Source organism: Plecotus auritus (assembly GCF_963455305.1).
Source record: "Plecotus auritus genome assembly, chromosome: 3".
Classification (NCBI taxonomy): domain Eukaryota; kingdom Metazoa; phylum Chordata; class Mammalia; order Chiroptera; family Vespertilionidae; genus Plecotus; species Plecotus auritus.
Window position 1 is genome coordinate 120,132,905 of NC_137772.1, and position 18,179 is coordinate 120,151,083.

Below are 18,179 nucleotides of genomic sequence, written 5' to 3' on the forward strand. Positions count from 1 at the left end.
AGCCTTTTATTATATAGGATTAAGATGAAATCCTACAAAATAATAGTAAAGTAATAGACTCATATTACATTGACATTTAAATCAAACTCAAATACAGATAACCTCCACCCAAAAACAAAAAATTTAATACATATATATTTTTAATTTCAAAGAGGAAAAGAGAGGGAGAAATAGAGACATCAATAGTGAGAGAGAATCACTGATCAGCTGCCTCCTGCATGTTCCCCACTTGAGATCTAGGCCTCAACCCAGGCATGTGCCCTGACTGGGAATCAAACTATGACCACCTGGTTCCTAGGTTGATGCTTAACCACTGAGCATCACTGGCCAAGCCAAAAACGTAATTTAAATAGTAAAGACGAGCCCAGCTGGTATGGGTCAGTAGGTTGACGGTCATCCCATGCACCAAGAGATTGCCAATTGGATTGTCAGTCAGAGCACATGCCTGGGTTGCGGGATTGATCCCTGGTGAAAGTTGTGCAGGAAGTAGCCCATCAATGTTTCTATCTCTCTCTCCCCCTTTCTCTCTCTGTAAAAAATCAATAAAAACATATTTTTTAAAAAAATAGTAAAGACTGCCCTAACCGGGTTGGCTCAGTGGATAGTGTCGGCCAGTGGACTGAAGGGTCCCAGGTTCGATTCCAGTCAAGGGCATGTACCTTGGTTGTGGGCACATCCCCAGCATGGGGTTTGCAGGAGGCAGCTGATCAATGTGGATGTTTCTGACTCTCTATCCCTCTCCCTTCCTCTCTGTAAAAAATCAATAAAATATATTTTTAAAAAATAACAAATAAAAATAGTAAAGACTATATTAACGCTGATAGCCCCCTCAAATAGGTCTCATTTTCCAGGTTACTCTTTTATTTTTTTAATGTTTTTATTGATTTGAGAGAGATGGGGATAGAGAGAAATATCGATAAAAGAAAGAGAAACATCGACTACCTGCATCCTGCACACCCTCTACTGGGGATAGAGACCCCAACTCGGGCATGCACCCTGACCGGGAATTGACATCACAACCTCTCAGTGCACTAGACAACGCTCAACCAAGTGAGCCACACCATCCAGGGATCCAGGTTACTCTTATAAGCACCTTTCTACACTGAGTGTAATATTCAAAATTCAAGAAATTTTGTTGTTGTTTGTTGTACTACAAGTCCAAGATCTAAAAGAAATGGTGAAATCTCCCACAATCAGCAGAAATAAATGGCTGTTAGGACTTCATGTCAGACCACATGCAAGTAATAAGACAATGTTCATAAGCGATTTCAAGCAAAATCTGAAATATTTTGAGAATAATGTTCCCTATATAAAACTCTACTTAAGTAAATTAAATATTCAAGTGAATTGGTTAATCCATTTATTGGACATTAACACAATCATAAATCTTAATGTTAAAATACTTTCAAATACCACATGATCTCGCTTATATGTGGAATCTAAAGAACAAAATAAATGAACAAAATTAAAACAGGTTCATAAATACAAAGAACAGACAGAAGGGAAAAGGGGTAGAGGGCTGGGTAAAAAAAAAAAGTGAAAGGATTAAGAACTACAAATTGGTAGTTACAAAATAGTGATGGGGATGTGAAATACAGATAAGAGAATATAGTAATTAATATTGCATAACTATGTATAGTGCCAGGTGGATAATAAAAATATTGAGATCACTATGTAAAGTATGACTGTCACTCTAACCATTATGCTGTACAACAGAAATTAATATAAAACATTGTTGAATGTAAACTATAATTGAAAAACAAAATTTAAAAAAAGAAAATAGCTTTGTATTCATATACTGTTGACAATGTACGTAAGTACAGATAAAATTTACCCTATTCAAAAATTCTTAAGGCCACATGTGTTTTGAAACTGAGTTTTTCCGATTTTAAAAAGGATTAATATACTATTTTTATATCCCCAGTGGGATTTAAGACAAGACCTAATAATCAACCATATCATTATTTCTGCAGTAAAAATGAAAATTCACATTCTGTGGACATAGAAAAGGCTGGAGAGGCCCTAGCCGGCTTGGCTCAGTGGATAGAGCATCAGCCTGAAGAGTCAAGGGTCCCGGTTCAGTTCAGCACAAGGGCACGTACCTGGGCCCTGGTCGGGGCTCGTGAAGGAGGCAACCAATCTCACATCGATATTTCTGTCTTTCCCTCTCTCTTCCATTCTCTCTCAAAAAAAATCAATGGAAAAATATCCTTGGGTGAGGATTAAAAAAAAGAAAAGCTTGGACATGACGACAATCATAAGTGCAGGTCAGGTTTTTTCCATACAACACATTCATATCAGATCCTATCACATAATGGTACATGAAAAGGCTTTTGGGTTTTCAGGTTTTTTTGGTCTTTGGAATTATAACAATGACCTTGTTGAGGGCCAATTTGTAATACATACGTAAGATAACTTTAAATGTGCAAGTCCATTCCCAGTAAACTAAACAGAAATATCTACACAAATGTGCAAGGGTGTCTATATGCATATATATACTGTGGCAAAGGTTGTAGACACAATCTATCTATATATATATAAAAGGCCAATATGCTAAGTGTCCTTCCCTCTGTCCGGTAATTACATCACATAGCAACGACTGGCTTCCTCTCCCTGGTTACTACTAGCCTCCTTGCAGTTTCTGCAGCCTCGGAACACAACTTGCTTTATAGCCAGGTGGAAAACACTTTACACTGTAACCAAATGTCTGTGAAGTGAAGCATTTTCCCATGCCTCACATCATTTTATCCTCACAGAAGTCCTGGAGTAAGTAGATAGGGGACTCGATGGAATCCTATTTTCTTTTCATTAGCCGGAAAATGGAGATTTAGAGCTTAGAAACTTGACCCGACTGAGAGGAAGTAAGAAATGGTGGACCTTGAAAATAACTTCAGGTTTTCTCACTGCGCAGAATATAGTCAAACACTGCTACAGTTAAATATTTCACCCTTTGTTCTCCCTGTGTGATCTACAATAATAATCTGCTTCTTGTTGATATTTACTGCCGTGTTGCTGACAATTAATCAGAAAGCAGGTCTAATTAAGCAAGTTTGTTCTATATCTATGCTAAGTTGACTCGCGCATGCACGATACAGATAAAGCTCTCACAGGCACTAATCGCACGGGTGTGTTTTCAACTGTCATTGTCTATCATGAATTTGGTTGACACTTCTATTATAGAGAAAGGGCAAATAGCAATATTAAGATATTTCTTCTAATTAATTTCCTTTCAATGTGCACAAATTTGTGCACCGGGCCACTAGTCAATTATAAATGGGGGGACAACTATGGTTCCCCAATGCCAAGAACACTACACAACTGTTAAAAGAAGTAAATTTGCATTTACAGACATGAGTGAATGTCCAAGTTATTGTCAGAAAAATGAGCAAGTATAAGAACAGCACTCCTATTTTTTGTTGTTGTTAATCTTCACCTGAGATACTTTTCAATTGATTTGTAGAGACAGTGGAAGGGAGGGAGAGGAAAGAAAGAGAGAGAGAGAGAGAGAGAGAGAGAGAGAGAGAGAAATCCAAGTTAGAGAGATACATCGATTGGTTGCCTCCAGTACACGTCTTATCCAGGGCCAGGGATCAAGCCTACAACCAAGGTATGTGCCCTTGACCAGAATCAAACCTAGGATCCTTTAGTCCTCAGGTTGATTGATGCTCTATCCACTGAGCGAAACTAGCTAGGACTAGAATAGTACTCCTATTGCTGCTTTTTTCTTTTTAATATATTTTTATTGATTTCAGAGAGGAAGGCATAGGAAAAGACAGAAACATCAATAAAAGAAAACTGGCTGCCTCCTGTACTCCTCCCACTAGGGATAAAGCCCACAACCTGGACACGTGCCCTGACCTCCGGATTCATAGGTTGATGCTCAACCACTGAGCCAAACCAGTTGGGTCAATTGCTACTTTAAAAAATCATTTTGTATGAGGAGAAAAGAGAGCATGAAAAAGTTTATATCCGTTGGTCAGTGTGGCTCAATTGGTTGGGCATCCTCCCATGGACTGAAAGGTTGCCAGTTCAATTCCCAGTCAGGGCACATGCCTAGGTTACAAGCTCTATCCCTGGTAGGAGGCATGCAGGAGGCAGCAGATCAATGTTTCTCTCTCTTCCCCTCTCCCTTCCTCTCTCTCTAAATAGCAATAAAAAGAATTTTTTTTAAATAAGCAAACATATGTACAATATAGAGAAAGAAACATCAATTTTTTTATTTTATTTTTTTTATTGATTAAGGTATTACATATGTGTCCTTATCCCTCCATTGCGCCCCCTCCCCAACATCAATTTTTGTTGTTCCACTTATTTATGCATTCACTGATTGATTCTTGTATGTACCCTGACCAGGGATCAAGCTCTGAACCTCGGTATATAGGAGTGACACTAACCAAATGAGCTACCCAGCCAGGGCCTAAATAATACTTCTTCCATGGTAGCAGTCTGGTCAGATATATCTCTGCAGTTTTACTGCTATTAATTTTATTTGCTTTGTCTTACAAGTATTACTAGCATGAAATTAACTTCCCAAACACGGCAACTTTTTCCCTTCCCTTGACGCATGCTACAAAACTAATGATTTTAAGAAAAGTTGTTCAGATTCTTAAAGCAGTATTATCACAGTAATTCCAAAAGGAACTCCCCACCACCAGGCACAGGGTAAACTTGTTAACACATATGTCCCCGCACTTATCTACTAGAATGTAACCAAGCACAAAGATTATCCATCAAATTATCACCTCACTGTAGAGATGTGCATTATGTACATCCTCACCGAGGATATTTTTTCCATTGATTTTTTAGAGATAATGGAAGGGGCTGGGGATCAAGCGTGCAACCAAAGTAGGTGCCCTTGACGGGAATCTAACCCGAGACCCCTCAGTCCATGGACCACACCACTGAACAAAAACTGGCCAGGGATGAGATAGTTTTACTATTAATATACAGTTACCTGAATTTTAGGTTGAATATGATAAATCTTTGCATATTAAACAAGATTAATGAAAACAACATTCAATGAAAAATAACCATATACACAGAAAATTTATTGGTCAAGCAACCAATATTTCTCCTATTATGAAACAAAATAACCTATTAAAAATTTCAATAAGTACTCCATACTAGTTCTGTGTACTTCACCTGCTTTTTAATAATCTGAAAATTCCAATTTACATGTGCCTCCCTCCTATGTAAGTTCCAAAGTATCAGAATTTGTCTTTTGTTCCCCCACGGAATTCCCAATACCTAGGGTACTTCTCCCCACTCCCCTTATTTCTAATTTTAAACTTACAGAAAAGCTGCAAAAATAGTACAGAGTCCCTACATATCCCTCACGCAGCATTCCCTTATACTAATATTTTACATGACCATGATACAATTGTGAAAACCAGGAATTAACATTGGTATAATACTACAAATCTTATTCAAAATTTCACCTGTTTGTCCATTAATGTCCTTCTTCTGTTCCAAGACCCTATCGAGAATCCCACATTACATTTAATTATTTCCTCTCATTATTCTCGGCCAGTCTGTAACAGTTCACTTTTTGACTTTCATAAACATGGCATTTTTAAAGGAAACTGATTATTTTGTATAATATCCTTCAATTTGAGTTTGTCTTATGTTTTCTCATGACTAGCATGAGGTTATACAAATTTCGACAAGAAAACCACAGAAATGACGCTATTCTTTTTTCTTTTAAATCGTTCTTTATTGTTGAAAGTATTACATATGTCCCCTTTTTTCCCCGAAATGACACTATTCTTCTAAGTGAATCATATCAAGGGGGTCTTGGTGTCAATGTCTTATTACACATCACTTAAACTTTAACACTTGGTAATGGTGGCTCTGCTGGGTTTCTCCACTTTAAAACTTTTTTTTTTAAATATATTTTATTGGTTTTTTACAGAGAAGAAGGGAGAGGGATAGAGAGTTAGAAACATCGATGAGAGAGAAACATCGACCAGCTGCCTCCTGCACACCTCCCACTGGGGATGTGCCCGCAACCAAGGTACATGCCCTTGACCGGAATCGAACCTGGGACCTCTCAGTCCGCAGGCCGACGCTCTAGCCACTGAGCCAAACCAGCCAGGGCGGGTTTCTCCACTTTAAGTTTACTATTTTTTGATATGTACATAATACAAATTTGAGATGACGCAAATCTTGTTTTGCAAGTTTTGCATAACAGCTTTAGCACCCATCAGTAGACTTTATGAGTAACAATCATCATTGCAGTATCTGTCCACTGGTGATTTTCTCATCCCTCTCATTCCTTCTGCGTTAATTGGAATTTTACTGAAAAAAATGTGCCACCCATTCTCCTCCTTTTATTTATTCATTCATTTATTTATGTACTCCTATCATATGGACTCATGGGTATTTATTCTACAGCTTAAAATCTAACATTATCAGACCTAGTTAATTTGCTTAGAGCAGTGGTCGGCAAATTCTCATCTATATTAGTCAACAGAGCCAAATATCAACAGTACAACAATTGAAATTTCTTTTGAGAGCCAAATTTTTTAAACTTAAGCTTCTTCTAACGCCACTTCTTCAAAATAGACTCGCCCAGGCCATGGTATTTTGTGCAAGAGCCACACTCAAGGGGCTAAAGAGCCGCATGTGGCTCGCGAGCCGCAGTTTGCCGACTACTGGCTTAGAGCATCGTACCAATATGCCAAGGTTCTATATCTGGTCAGCGCACTTACAAGGATCAACCAATGAATGCATAAATAAATAGAACAACAAATCGATGCTTTCTCTCCTTCCCTCCCTCCCCAACTCTCCCTCAAATCAGTAAATTTAAAAAAATATTTTTAATCTAACATTACCATTTTTTACTTTGTTGTTGAAACTGTTCCAACTTTGGCCATTAGGGTCTCCTTCAATTTGGCTCATGTTCTTTTCAACATGTCCTAACCTTTTCGTTCTTTTAAAAAACAGCTTTTTATTGATTTTTAAGAGAGAAAGGGAGGGAGGGAGGAGGGGAGAAGAGAGAGAGAGAGAAAGAGAGAGAGGAGAGAGAAACATCTATGTGAGAGAGCATCAATCAGCTACTTCCTATACGCCCCCTACCAGGGATTGACCCCACAACCAGAGCATGTGCCCTGACCAGGAATGGAATCAGCAACCTTTTGGTGCTTGGTACGAAGCCCAACCAACTGAGGGACAAGCCAGAGCAGGTACCATCCTATTTTTATTATATTCTTACTATCTGGCAAAAAGGTTCCAGGCTCATCTTAAACTTTTCTATCCTAGCCAGTCCTCAGGAGTGGCTCAGTTGGTTTAGCCTCGTCCTTTGTACTTAAAGTTTGCCTTCGCTTCCTGGCCAGGGAACATACCTGGGTTGAAGGTGCAAAAGGCAACCGATCAATGTTTCTCACAACAATTTTTCTCCCTCTTTCTCTCTCTCTCTCAACATGATAAAGATAAAAAGTAATAATAAAGCAAAGAAATAAAGTTAATCCTCACTGAGGTTATTTTTCCACTGATTTTCAGAAAGTAGAAGGGAGAGGGAGATACTGAGAGAGAAACATCATTGTGAGAGAGAAACATCAATTGGCTGCCTTCAGCGCACGTACGGCCGAGAATCAAACCTGCAACCAAGGTACATGTCCTAGACAGGAATCGAAACCAGGACCCTTCAGTCCACGGGGTGACACTCCATCCACTGAGCCAAAACGGCTATGGCTAGAGAAAAATGTTTTGAAACAAAAATCTGGGCACTAGATGGGCCCACCGTTTCTAAGGCATCACTGCTTCGAGATAGGACTATAAAATAAATGAATGCACCTGGACATACACACATATGCACACATCTATATTTCTATATTTGTCTAAATTAAATACTACAAAATTCATACTGACACCTCAGATACTAATATGACAGAAGATCGTTTTAATTTTAGCCCTGCTCCTTTCTTTCTCCAACAATGAGAAACCTGGGTCTCATTATCTATATTTACTCATGTGTTCAATTTAAAAAGTATATACATTTATTCCTGATTAAAGACCTGATTAAAGATAAAACAAACATACAAAGTAGTTTCAGAATTGCTAATACATCATCTCAGTGAAAAAGACCAAATACATTACATTGTTCTTTTTGTCATTGGTCTATACTATCGAATCAAGATACTGTTTTCCAAAGTTACTTAGATTCCTTATTTTCTTTCCCATCTGCTTTCAGTGTGATATTTTCCAGTTGAAATAGTTAGGTATATTTGTTATGGTTGTTTTCTTTTTTTGCTGTGATTTCAGAGGGGAAGAAAAAGGGTGAGAGAGAGAGAGAAAATCAATGATGAAAATCATTGATTGGCTGCCTCCTGCACACTCTCTACTGGGTATCGAGCCCACAATCCAGACATGTTGCCCTGACCTTCATAGGTCGATGCTCAATCACTGAGCAACACTAGCTAGGCCATTTGTTACGTTTGTACTCTATTTTCAAGTCTCCAAAATTCTCATTGGTTTTAATTATTTATTTTTTCAGTGCATGAAGGGTAGGGTACCAATTTTAAAAGCCTAGCTGTCAAGCATGGAAAGCCCTGGAGGGTATTATGCTAAATGAATAAGTTAGTCAGAGAAAAACAAATACAATATGAGTTCACTTATATGTGGAAGCTAAAGAACAAAATAAACAAAATTGAAACAGATTCATAGACTCAGAGAATAGACTAATAATTGTCAGAAGGGAGGGATGGTGGGGGACTGGGTGAAAAAGGTGAATGGATTAATAAGTACAAATTGGCCGAAACCGGTTTGGCTCAGTGGATAGAGCGTCAGCCTGCGGACTGAAGGGTCCCGGGTTCGATTCCGGTCAAGGGCATGTACCTTGGTTTCGGGCACATCCCCAGTGGGAGGTGTGCAGGAGGCAGCTGATCGATGTTTCTCTCTCATCGATGTTTCTAGCTCTCTATCCCTCTCCCTTCCTCTCTGTAAAATATTAATAAAATATATTTTAAAAAAATAAATAAATAAGTACAAATTGGTAGTTACAAAATAGTCATGGGGCCCTGGCCAGTGTTGCTCAGTTGGTTGGAGCATCATCCGTGCACCAAAGGGTCACAGGTTTGATTCCCAGTCACAGCACATACCCAGGTTTTGGGTTTGAACTCCATGTGGAACACATATAGAAGGTAACCAATCTGTTCCTCTCTCTCCCTTCTCCCTGTAAAAATCAATGAAAAGCATGTCCTTGGGGGAGCATCCTATTTAATAAAAGAGTAATATGCAAATTAACCATCACTCCGCGACAAAAATGGCGGCACCCAGTCCTCTCAGCCCCACCGGGGGTCTCAGCCTGAGAGGGACGCGCAACCCCATGGAGCAATCCCCTCCCAGCAGCGGCAGCCTGGGGTCTCAGCCTGAGAGGGACGCGCACCCCCACAGAGCCGATCCCCTCTCAGCGGCGGCAGCCTGGGGTCTCAACCACTGAGTCACACCAGCCAGGCAGATATGGAGGAATCTTAAATGTTTCTTTTTTAAAAAATATATTTTATTGATTTTTTTACAGAGAGGAAGGGAAAGGGATAGAGAGCTAGAAACATCTATGAGAGATAAACATCGATCAGCTGCCTCCTGCACACTCCCCACTGGGTATGTACCCCCAACCAAAGTACATGCCCTTGACCAGAATCGAACCTGGGACCCTTGAGTCTGCAGGCTGACGCTCCATCCACTAAGCCAAACCAGTTAGGGCTGTCCAATATATTAAAGAAAAAACCCTATCTAATAAAGAGGGAATATACAGGAGAAGGCATTTGGGGGTGACCGAGCTGTCAGGGGAAGGCAGTTGGGGGCAATCTGGCCGGCAGGGGAGCAGTTAGGCGTTGATCAGGCTGGCAGGCAGAAGCAGTTAGGGGCAATCAGGCAGGCAGGCGAGCAGTTGGGAGCCAGCAGTCCTGGATTGTGAAAGGGATGTCTGACTGCCTGTTTAGGCCTGATCCCCCAAGGGGTCCCAGATTGGAGAGGGTGCAGGTTGGGCTAAGGAACACCTCCCCCACCCCCCCCCGTGCACGAATTTCATGCACCGGGCCTCTAGTTAAAAAATAATAAAATAAAAATAGTCATAGGGATGTATAATACAGCATAAGGAATATAGTCAATAGTACTGCAATAACTATATAGTACCAGGTGGGTACTGAAATATAGGGGGAACTCTTTGTAAAGCATATGATTGTTAGGTCTAACCACTATTGCTGTTCACCTGAAAATAATCTAATAATATTGAATGTAAACAGTAATTGAAAAATAAAATTTAAAAAAAGAAAAGAAAAACTACTACTATAGTCATATTAGATGAGTTTAAATTGGTTTTAAAAATTAAAAATACTGCCGAAACCGGTTTGGCTCAGTGGATAGAGCGTCGGCCTGTGGACTGAAAGGTCCCAGGTTCGATTCCAGTCAAGGGCATGTACCTTGGTTGCGGGCACATCCCCAGTAGGGGGTATGCAGGAGGCAGCTGATCGATGTTTCTCTCTCATCGATGTTTCTAACTCTCTATCCCTCTCCCTTCTTCTCTGTAAAAAATCAATAAAATATATTAAAAAAAAAATTAAAAATACTGCCCTAGCTGGTTTGGCTCAGAGGACAGAGCGTCAGCCTGTGGACTGAAGGGTCCCGGGTTTGATTCCAGTCAAGGGCACATGCCTGGGTTGTGGACTCGATCCCCAGTGGGGGGCATGCAGGAGGCAGCCAATCAATGATCCTCTCTCATCATTGATGTTTCTATCTCTCTTTGCGTCTCCCTTCCTCTCCGAAATCAATAAAAATCCATTTTAAATAAATAAGTAAAAATCCTAGCCGTCAAACAGTCATACATACTGTGGTTCTTTTTTTTAAAAAAAAATATATTTTATTGATTTTTTACAGAGAGGAAGGGAGAGGGACAAAGACCTAGAAGCATAGATGAGAAACATCAATCAGGTGCCTCCTGCACACCTCCCACTGGGGATGTGCCCGCAACCAAGGCATATGCCCTTGACCGGAATCCAACCTTGGACCCTCCAGTCTACAGGCCGATGCTCTATCCACTGAGCCAAACCGGCCAGGGTCATACTGTGGTTCTTGAACTCCCATCTCTCAATTTGGTTCTTGACCAAGTTGTTCATGGAAAAAAAAAAAACTGTCAAAATGTCTTTTGTTAACTTTGGTATACTGAAAACCCTTTCATGCTGGTTCATTAGCATGACAAAGCAAAAACAAAGGAGAGAATGTGCCCAGGTGAGTCAGTATACAGCTAAACATCTCCTTGTTAACATCTCAGAAAACTGTGCTGTGAATATTTTGGGGGGTTTTATATTTGTTCTCTTGGGGGTTTTTTTGTTTTGTTGTTTTTTGCTTTTCTTACTGGCCAAATGGACAGATTAGCACAATTTTAAAACATAAGGAGGTTATCAATAGTGCTAATATTGCCCTGACCAGTGTTGATTAGTGGTTAGAGCATCAGCCTGAGCACAGGAGGGTCATGGATTCAATTCCAATCCAAGGGCACTTATCTGAGTTGCAGGTTCAATCCCCAGCCCAATTCAGAGAGGCAACCAATAGATGTGTCTCTCTCACATCAATGTTTCTCTCTCTGTCTCTCTCTCCTTCCTCCCTGCCCTCTCTAAAAAAATCAGTGAAAAAAATATCCTCTAGTGAATATTAACCTAAAAAAAAAAGGGGGGGGGGAGGGTGTTAATGTTGCCCTGGCCAGTGTGACTGATTTAGATTGGCATCGCCCAGTGCACCAACAGGTTGCTAGTTTCATTCCCAGTCAGGGCACATGCCCAGGTTGTAGACTCGGGGCTTGCAGGAGACAGCCAATTGATTATTCACTCTTCCATCACATCGATATTTCTCTAAAAATCAATTAAAAAAATCTTAAAAAGAAAGAGTGCTAATGTTGCTAAGGGTGTAAAAGAAACAATGATGACTTGGAATAAGTGACGTCATTTCAGAGGTAATGATATGTGAAAGAGCGAAGATGCCTCATACTGACCTCCTGAAAGACACCCCTGGAACCAGTATTGAAAATGATTTAAGGCTAGTAAACTGTAGTTCAATAAATTTAAGAAAATAAGTGTTTGTTTATAAACAGTACTGTACATAGACATACTGTACATAGAAACATTTAAACAAAATCATTTGGAGTCTGAAACGAGTTAATACAATTCATATTATTTCTAATGGGAAAAAATTATTTCACTTTTTGAACATATCCCTTCCCTGCTGGAATGAAGGTTCCACTGTATCACTGTAAATGAAAGCTGAATTCAGATAGGGTTTTTTGTTATAGAAGGGGAGGATTCCTTTTCTTTGTAAAAGTAGAAGAGACTTTAACACATTCACATAAAAAGAAGATACAAGAAAGAGCTAGAAAAAAGATCTCTCATATAATGAGTTCATGTGGGGAGTTGTATACAACAATGACTCTGAAGCATTAGGGAATCCCAGAATTACCTAGAGAATTTATTAAAGCTCTGTCCCTATAGTTATGAGGAGAGGTTTGAGACTTACTAACCATTCCCTGGTTAGAACACTGGTGTAGCCTGGTCAAGTACTACAATCTACCTAATAAAAGAGTAACATGCTGCCCTGGCCGGTTTGGCTCAGTGGATAGAGCGTCAGCCTGCGGACTCAAGGTTCCCAGGTTCAATCCCGGTCAAGGGCATGTACCTTGGGTGCAGGCACATACCCAGTGGGGAGTGTGCAGCAGGCAGCTGATTGATGTTTCTCTCTCATCGATGTTTCTCTCTATCCCTCTCGCTTCCTCTCTGTAGAAAATCAATGGGATATATTTTTTTAAAAAAGAAAAAAAAGAGTAACATGCTAATTGACGTACCTTTGTGACGCCCACCAGCCAATCAGGAGTATGCAAATTAACCCAACAAAGATGGAAAGTTAACTTGCATACGCAGGCTCCAACACAGGCATTCCGCACAACCCCAGCCGCTCTGGGCCTCTGGGCAACATGGGAAGGCAGAATGGCAGCTCCAGGCCAGAGTGGAAAGGCTGCTCTGGCCAGAGCAAAGGTAGTGCCGGCAGCCAGGGGAAGAAAGGCCCATTCATGCACGAATCTTCATGCATCAGGCCTCTAGTTTGAGAATAAGTAGGTTACAGTAAAATCAAAGTAGTTCCAAGATGTAAACATATATACAAACAAGGTACAAAGTTGGAAAAAATAAACTAAAAAATACTAAATACTACCTATTCCCAGACTATGAAGACACTTCACACTCATTCAATGTTTTTTACTTTCTTCTTTATTTTTTATTTCCCATGAGCACCTTACTTCCTATTTAAGAACTTACTGCACTTTTATAGTACTTTCAGAACCAAATTTTAAGTTTTCTTTAATCTATCATAGCTTTGTTCATAACATTTCCTAATTATTATGATTTTTAACTTTTAAGAGTAACATTTACCTCATATTTCACAATTAAATATTACAGGTACATAGAAATGTGTTTCGGAAGCACAAAGATGCATAAAGGATTTCATAGCAGTATCATACACAGGCAAAAAATTAAAACTAAAAAAAAATGCAGTAAATCACAGTGTATTCTTACAATCAATTGTATGCAATAATGCTTAGGCCCCATATGTAAAGTCACAGTGTATGCCATCAAAGTGTCAATAACCAGCTAAAAATCCTATGAATAACAAAAAAAATATGCTACTTTGTGGAATAAATCCCTAAGTATAGTCAAAAATGGACAATTTTGTTTGTATTTTCCAACTTGTACAATTTGTTTACAATGGGAGAGTAATGTTTTATTAGTAACACACAAGAACTATGTGTATTCACATCTATGTTACAATGTACTTTTTTTTACCTCAGTTGTATCTGCTTCCGTTTTTGCAGCTCTTGGTTTCTGAGTTCTTCCAGGCGTCTGAGTTCTTCTTGACGCCTCATTAAATCTATAAAATATTGATTACCCATTAATATACCCATTGAATATTTTAGCTTGCCTCTGTACTTTTTTTTATCAATGAGCATATAGAATCTATTATGGGCAATAATTTATTCATATTTATGCAAAATTCATAATTTATTCTCATTCATATAACCTTATAATAAAAGATTATAAGCTATGTAATTAATAAAATTAATATACTTCCTGGGCCTATTTCTTCATTTGTCTGAAGAGAATAAAATTCATCCTTTTCTTCAGAAATTAAAATAGATAAATGTTTTTAACATAGGGACTAAACCATACTGAAAACAGGATAAATGATAGCTGTATTTTCACTTACACCTTTTAAACAAATCAGAATTTTTCAGTAACAAGTGCAAAGCCCAAAAACATTCTTTAGAAGACATCAGCAAGAGGGCATGTAAGACCACACCAGACAAACAGAAGGTATAGCGGTTATACACTGTATAAAGCCCAAAAAGCATCCCTCCCAACACAATTAGTGTGAAATTCCTCCTACACTAAGTCAGTGTTTTATAAAAAAAGGGCAATGAGGAAAAAATCCCTGAAAGAGGAAAAAGGCTGAATACTGAGATGAACAAGATCATTTTGAACAAGATAAACAAAGCACTCCACTCCCACTGTCACCATACTTGCTACATCAAGAACAGGAGATCGATAATAGTGTACGATAACAAAAAGTGCATTTGTGTTGAGAAGTAGTGGATTAACTTTCCAAACAATAAAATCTTTGTAATATCTCACCAAATTATGTGTGCATATAAGCACAGACTAACAAGTATCAAAATAATGAAATACTCTGAATGGCACAATTATTGGTTACATTTATTTTCCTTGTCTCTCATCATGATACCAGAATTTCTAAAATAAACATAAATTATTTCACTTTTAACACTTCATAATAAATTACTACATTCATAACTTACAAAATATTAACAGTTCCAGTTAACTTTCTATGTGACAATAACCCTATCATCATAACCATAACAGGACTGGAATCACACCCCTAACAAGGTAAATATTATCAAGTCATCTTATAGATTGGAAACAAATTGTATGTTATGCCCTCTCCCCCCAAAAATGATTCATATGGATTATAAATGTATTCTAGCCATTCAGCTATGCTCAGTTCAACAGGAATACACAGCCAAATGTGTCCTAATTACAAAGCTCTTTCCAAAATGCTAGTGCCCCAAGCCTGGATAATTAGAAACAGAGGGAAACTTAAAAAGTAGAAATTAAAAAACAGATTTTGGGACTCTGTTCAGAAAAGTCAGTTTTGGCATATGGGATAGGGACCAGGTAATTATAGTAACACTAGAGGCCCGATGCATGAAGATTCATGCAAGAATGGTCCTTCCTTACCCTGGCTGCCGGCACCACCTTCGCTCTGGCCCGGAACCGCCTTTCTGCCTTTGCTCCGGCCCGGTGCAGCCTTTCCACCTTCCCATGCTGCCCACAGGCCCCGGCCGCTCCGCGCCTGCATATGCAAATTAACCCTCCATCTTTGTTGGGTTAATTTGCATACTCACTCCTGATTGGCTGGTGGGTGTCGCAAAGGTACAGTCAATTTGAATCTTTCTCTTTTATTAGTGTAGATTCACGATGAGATAACACTTAGCTATCTTAAAGAATATCAAATATGACTAAAATAATTTCAAATAGTTACACAATTAGTTGTCAACCATAACTGACTGCTAATTAGATTTACTTAAATACCTTTTAACCACAGACCAATTAAATGAAAATGTCTAGCTTGCCCTGGTTGGTCTGGCTCAATGGATAGAGCATCAGCCTACAGACCAAAGGGTCCCAAGTTCGATTCTGGTCAGGGGCACATGCCCAGGTTGCGGGCTTGATCCCCAGTGTGAGGTGTGCAGGGGGCAGCCAATCAATGATTCTCTCTCATTGATGTTTCTATCTCTCTCTTCCTCTCCCTTCCTCTCTGAAATCAATAAAAATATATTTTTAAAAAATAAAAATAATAAATGAAAATGTCTTAGCAAGTGGACCAGACATCAGTATTTTTTTTTAACCTCCCTAGATGACTCCATTGTGCAACCAACATTGAGAGCCACAAAACTATGACATAATTACTTTAGTGGGAGAAATCTAAAATATAAAATCAACTTATATTCCTAAGAGAAATTCTATCTAATAAATAGGGAATATGCTAATTGACCCTCACACCGTCGCAAAGATGGTGGCGCCTACAGCCAATAAGGGGGGAATTTGCTAACTGACTGCCCTGCCCTCAAATATGGCTGCACCCAAAGCCAATAAGGAGGGAATATGCTAATTGACTGCCCCGCCCTCAAAGATGGCAGCACCCACAGCCAATGAAGAGAGGATATGCTCATTGACTGCCCTGCCTTCAACAATGGTGGTGCCCACAGCCAGTGAGGGAATATGCTAATTGACTGTCACACCCTCAAAGATGGCAGCGCCCACAGCCACAAGATGGTGGCATCCAGGGCATCGCCTTACCCTGATCGCCATTTCACCTCCCACCCCTGAAGGCTCCCGGACTGAGAGAGGAGGCAGGCTGGGCTGAGGGATCCCCCTCCCTCCAGTGCATGAATTTTCACACACCAGGCCTCTATTCCTATATAATAAAAGGCTAATATGCAAATTGTGGCTGTGCGCTGAACACCAGGGGGTGGCGCAGAACAAAGAAAGGCCCCGATCAACCCTTATCGCCAGTTAGGCTGAGGGACCCTACCTATGCATGAATTTCGTGCACCAGGACTCTATTTCTTCAATAAGCGAAGCTATGAAAAATGTCCTACTATCATTAAGTATCCAAGAAAGTCAATCCAGTATAGCCTGTAAAAATTTATCATGCCTTTGTAGTTTTTGAGACTACCTACCATATCCTATATAATAAAAAGCTAATATGCAAATCATCGTCATGCCCTCGTGCCGTCATGCCCGGGCCAGGGGACCTGAGGCCGGGATGAAGGACCTGAGGCTGCGCCCCCCAGCCGGTGGGGCTTGACAGGGGACCTGAGGCTGCGCCCCCCACCCTGTGGGGTTTGATGGCTGTGGGGCCGGCCGGGTCTGGGTCTCACGTGATTTTGATGTGCACACGGGTGGGCGGGGACTTGACTCTGGGTCCCATGGCACGCCCCAGACTCTGACAGGAGGGAGAGTTTCATATACATTTTACTAATTTTCTTTCATATCTGACACTTCTATTATAGAGAAAGGGCAAATAGCAATATTAAAATATTTACTCTAATTCCCTTTTAATGTGCATGAATTTCTTGCACCGGGCCATTAGTCTATGATAATAAAAACATAATATGCCAATTAGACTTGACGTCCTTCCGGACGAAGCCGGGGCTACGAGAGAAGCCCAGGTCCTGCATGCCTGCTGGTGGCCAAGGGAAGCCTAGATTCCAGGTGCCGGAGGAAAGCCCGGGTCCCAGGCATCAGAGGGAAGCCAGTGCCGGCAGCCGAGGGAAGGGAGGCCTACTCTTGCACGAATTTCATGCATTCGGCCTCTAGTATAATTATAGATGTAAAAATATGAATTACAACCCTGGCCAGTGTTCTCAATGGTTAGAGCGTCGGTCCAAGCACCAAAGGGTAGTGGGTTTGGTTCCCAGTCAAGGGCACATACCTAAGTTGCAGGATCAAATGCCAGGCCCCAGTCGGGGCTAGAGCAGGAGGCAACCAATTGATGTGTCTCTCTCACATAGCTGTTTTTCTCCTCCTCTTCCCCCACTCCCTTCTTTCCAATATCTCTTAAAAAAAAAAAAAAATCAACTGTCTAAAAAATATCAATGGGAAAAAATATCCTCTGTGAGGATTAACTGTATGTATATACATTACATTTTTGTCCATGAAAAAGAAGAAAAGAACATGAATGTTTGTTTTCTGACAACTGTATCTTCTCCTTTTAAGTTGTGCCAGTTGATAAAGCTAGTTTACCCTCTCGGATCACATTTCCTTGCCTGTAACTTTGGTATAATAATTAGTTCAAAGGACTGGACAATGCAATTATCAGATAAGCATATTATCTGATACTAAATAGGCACAATATCAACTTAAAACTACCATTTTACATTTACTAAATTGCTTTAATTGATTTGAGAGAGAGCAGGAGGGGAGGGAGGGAGGGAGGGGAGGAGGGAGAGAGGGAGAGATGGAGAGAGGAAGGAGAGGGGGAGAGGGGAAGAGAGAGGGAGGGAGGGAGAGAGGGGGGGGGGGAGGGACCAGGCCAGTTTGGCTCAGTGGGTAAAGCGTTGG

At 40.1% G+C, this 18,179-nt stretch overlaps 1 protein-coding gene across 19 annotated transcripts in view; it reads right to left on the reverse strand.

The window, feature by feature from the left end:
• Positions 1-18,179, reverse strand: part of PSPC1 (paraspeckle component 1) — a 141,422-nt gene that overhangs the window by 74,812 nt on the left and 48,431 nt on the right. For all 19 annotated transcript variants that reach the window (XR_013960243.1, XR_013960244.1, XR_013960245.1 and 16 more), the window contains exon 5: positions 13,824-13,908. Coding sequence is in view for 4 of the 19 variants with exons in the window: in XM_080662155.1 (XP_080518281.1) it covers positions 13,824-13,908 (85 nt within the window). In the remaining 15 variants the exon portion in view is untranslated. The remainder of the gene's footprint in view (positions 1-13,823; positions 13,909-18,179) is intronic.